The sequence below is a fragment of the Homalodisca vitripennis genome, unplaced genomic scaffold (genome assembly GCF_021130785.1).
Source record: "Homalodisca vitripennis isolate AUS2020 unplaced genomic scaffold, UT_GWSS_2.1 ScUCBcl_596;HRSCAF=2968, whole genome shotgun sequence".
In the NCBI taxonomy this organism is placed as follows: Eukaryota; Metazoa; Arthropoda; class Insecta; order Hemiptera; family Cicadellidae; genus Homalodisca; species Homalodisca vitripennis.
This window is the reverse complement of record NW_025776738.1, coordinates 124,547-128,147: the sequence shown is the minus strand read 5'-3', so window position 1 is coordinate 128,147 and position 3,601 is coordinate 124,547. Positions and strand designations below refer to the sequence as shown.

The 3,601-nt window shown below is 36.6% G+C and overlaps 1 protein-coding gene across 1 annotated transcript; it reads right to left on the bottom strand.

Moving 5' to 3' along the window:
• Window positions 1–1,428: 1,428 nt before the first annotated feature.
• LOC124370879 lies at window positions 1,429–2,262 on the bottom strand. Its single transcript, XM_046829183.1, has one exon. It carries the CDS (start codon window positions 2,260–2,262, stop codon window positions 1,429–1,431), a length of 834 nt encoding a protein of 277 aa, XP_046685139.1.
• Window positions 2,263–3,601: the final 1,339 nt, after the last annotated feature.

Here is a 3,601-nt window from a genome sequence, read left to right as displayed (position 1 = left end):
CAGATAAAAAATATTTGTTAAACTCATTAGCAACTTCTTCTGACTTAGTAATAACTTCATTATTTACACTTAAACAAAAAGGCTTGTTTGTGCGCTTTTCTTGGCCAGTAACCTCACCAACTATTTTCCATGTTGCCTTACTATTACCATTACTGCTTTCAAACTTATTACTATAATACTCGCGCTTAACAAGTTCTATATCTGTTTTTAATTTGTTTCGGAATCTAATATAATAATTTTTAAATGGATCGTTTACCGGTCTATTCCTTGTTTTTTTTATAAAGCTCATTTCGTTTTTTTATTCTTTTACATATATTATCATTTATCCATGGTTTGAGTTTAGTAAATTTCGAACTAACCGCTACCTCTTTTTTACATTGTTTAATATACTGTAAAAGTTTACCTTCAAACAAGTCGTAGGCAGCAGAAGCATCCTGCTGATTGTAAACAGGAGCCCAGTCAGTGTCACCTAGCAGACCGATCAGCCGGTCATAGTCAAGGCGGGTCACAGTGCACTGGTCCCCCAGCTCACTGCTCGCACACACTCCACCACAACTCAACCTCACAGCCGTCATGTAGTGATCGGTGATCTGTCTCCTGATTACTATAGCTTCTACACTAGTCATGTCTTTACATTCTACTCTGGCAAAAACATGATCAATACATGTCCGTGTCTGGTCTGTTTCGCGTGTAACTTCATGTATAAGAGACTCAAGTCCGCAACTGGCCATTAATGCTTTGTAGCTATCAATATCGTTATCTACTTTAAAAAGATCTAAATTCATGTCACCAATAATTAAAAGATTTTTTGACTCTGTTTCTTTACAAGAATTGAGTAAATATCGTCTTAATTCGTAAACAAAATTTGTAATACTATATTCATGTAATCTGTAAACTGCAATTAAAATATATTCTAAATCATATATTCTTAATCTAACTTTCAAAATGTCTGCTGACTGAAATTTAATTCTTTCATAATGAAAGCTATTAAAAAAATTGCTTTTGAAAAATATAGCAACACCACCAGATCTGTAGCTCTCATTTGAGTGTACTATTATATTAAATCATAGTTAGATATTTGATAAAAATCTGATTCATCTATACCTATCCAAATTTCAGTTAAAATAATGATTTCTGGTAACTTTTTCCAAGAAGAAATTTCCGCTATAAATTCATCAAAATTTTTTCGCATACCGTACTACGAATATTTTGCTGAATAATACTTACACTATTTTTCCCTCCTACATTGTCAGTAAAATAACTCTCATTTAGGTTGAAATTCTGCATTTTAAACTAAAAGAAAAAGGAAAACTGTGTCAAATGTATATTGTGTATTATCTAAAAATTTACTTTTTCTTATTAATAAAATTGTTACATTATAAAGTTTTACTTTAAACCAGTTCGAGAAAGGAAAAAAAATGCTTAAATCTACAACTTATCAAGGTCAGCCTGGGTTTTAATTTGAATTACAGCAGATCCTTCTTCCTTACGCAGCAGGATGTTGCCTTTGCGCAGCCAGATGTACTTGTAGCCGCGGTCCCTCTTGAGCATCCTCGCCTTGGCCAGCAGCTTCCTCCTCATCGGTGACAGAGACTCGTTCAAGTACACGGGAACGTCCGACGGCCTGTCAAGACTAAGGTGACGAGTGGAAAAGTCCTTCTTCCTCTCACGTCTCTTCTGCAGGAGCGTCTCCCTGTCCAGACGACGGACGAACTTCACGATGATACCTCGTGGTCCTCTATAACCGCTGTCTTTCTGGCCCAATCTGTGGCAAGTGTCTATCATCTCCTCGCTGACATCCATGCCCAGTGCGCGACCAACGTCCTTGACAATATCCAGAACATTTTCATTTTTTTCTTCGGGAATTCCTTGGATCTCCAGACAGTTCCTCCGCGAGTACTGCTCCATGTCATCCACTCTGATTTCCAGTTCATCAACCTTTTTCTTTAAGTTACCATTCTCCAACTCCAAATCGACAACTCTCTTCGAAAACTCCTCTATTATCTGTAAAGCGCTTTGAAGTGACTGAGCGTTTTCCTCAAGTTTGACATGTAGAGCCTCATAAGAAGTGTTGAAGTCTTGCTTGGTTGCTTTTTGGTCCTCTCGTATGTCATTAAGCACCTTCATCACGTCCTCAAGTGTAAGTTTGCCATCCTGCACACTCGTCTCCAACCTCATGCTTTTCCTGCGTTCGTTGTTGCAAGAGTTACACCTCCACACTGAGTTCAGCTCCTCCAAGCAATCTACATCCGCCTGACTCATGTTCACACACCTAGCGTGAAAACTCGACTGACAATCAGCACAATAACATTCACGAATAACATTGATTGTTCAATGAATAGCAATTCCTTTACTTCAGAACTGTATAAAAATGGTTTAAACTTTCTTAAGTGTTTTTATGAATACAAATTTGGTATCTCTGTAAATGCTCGGTATATTTTCAAATATTATTCAAATACCACAAAGATGTTGAGAAGCAACGCTACTGGTACAATGTCTGAAACACAATCTTCAATACTGTAAGTACCCCATGATTTCAATAATAGAACATAAGTAATATAATTGGGTTTATTTTATTTCTTCCCATATCCGCTAAATATTATTTATCCTCATATCCGCTACAAATTTATGAGAGCTTCCTGTTTACATGAAAAACCCCAAAGATGATGAGTTTTAGAGACATTATATATAAACAAGGCAACCGATGAGGAATTTTTTTAAGATTTTCTAATCTCATAATTATGCGTACTTTATATTATTCAATGTAATAATATAAAGTACGCTTTACAGACTATATTTCCAGAATTAATAAAATAAATTTTCTTGTACATTTAAAATAAAAAAAAATGTTTTAAACAGTACAGAAATATTTAGATCTTTTATTTCTACTTATATCTAGAAACGTTAAACCCAATGTTTGGGGTAAAAGATCAGTGAAAGTACCACTTAAGTCTCTCTTGAGGACGGCGTCCTTTCTCCTTGTTATGGACGACCTGTTTAGGTCTGTAACAGTAGAGGTCTCTTCCCACAGGTATATGCAGATGAGATGACATGATAATTCTTGTGAGTGGTAAATTTAAAATCACAGTCACGGAATTGACTAATGCAATCCTGAAGAGAGCAGTAAACTAGAGTGATAGAATTGTCCTTGTGTTAACCCGGTCCATGCTGCCCTGGTCACATTTAGAAGAAGACATAATGGGAAGCCATAGGTCCTTTTTTTGTCGAGGAAGCTCTATCAGCGAGTTGATGCCAAGTCAAGTTCCTAATGTTGTTGACAGGTGACAGAATTTGGGACCACGACTAGAAAGGTTTGTTGCCAGGAGAGTATGGTTACTAATATTGTGCAGGCTTCCGATCGGAGGGTACCCGAAGCTATTGCACTTGCTTTATATCTACGGGATTAGACCTAGATTAACGTTTGAGGTTTCTGTTTTGTGGTTCAATACTGGGACGGATTGGCTTGCATCCTAAGGATATCAATAATAATCCTGGCAATAAGCTCCGAACTGACCTGGTTACTGCCTTAGATGGTTGTCATAATCTTGCACGTTTGTGTATAATAATAATAATTAGTTTATGACCAGTTGGATTGTTTACC

Excerpts from the sequence above, each read along its gene's own strand:
- LOC124370879 (XM_046829183.1), bottom strand. The coding sequence starts at position 2,262 with ATGAGTCAGGCGGATGTAGATTGCTTGGAGGAGCTGAACTCAGTGTGG.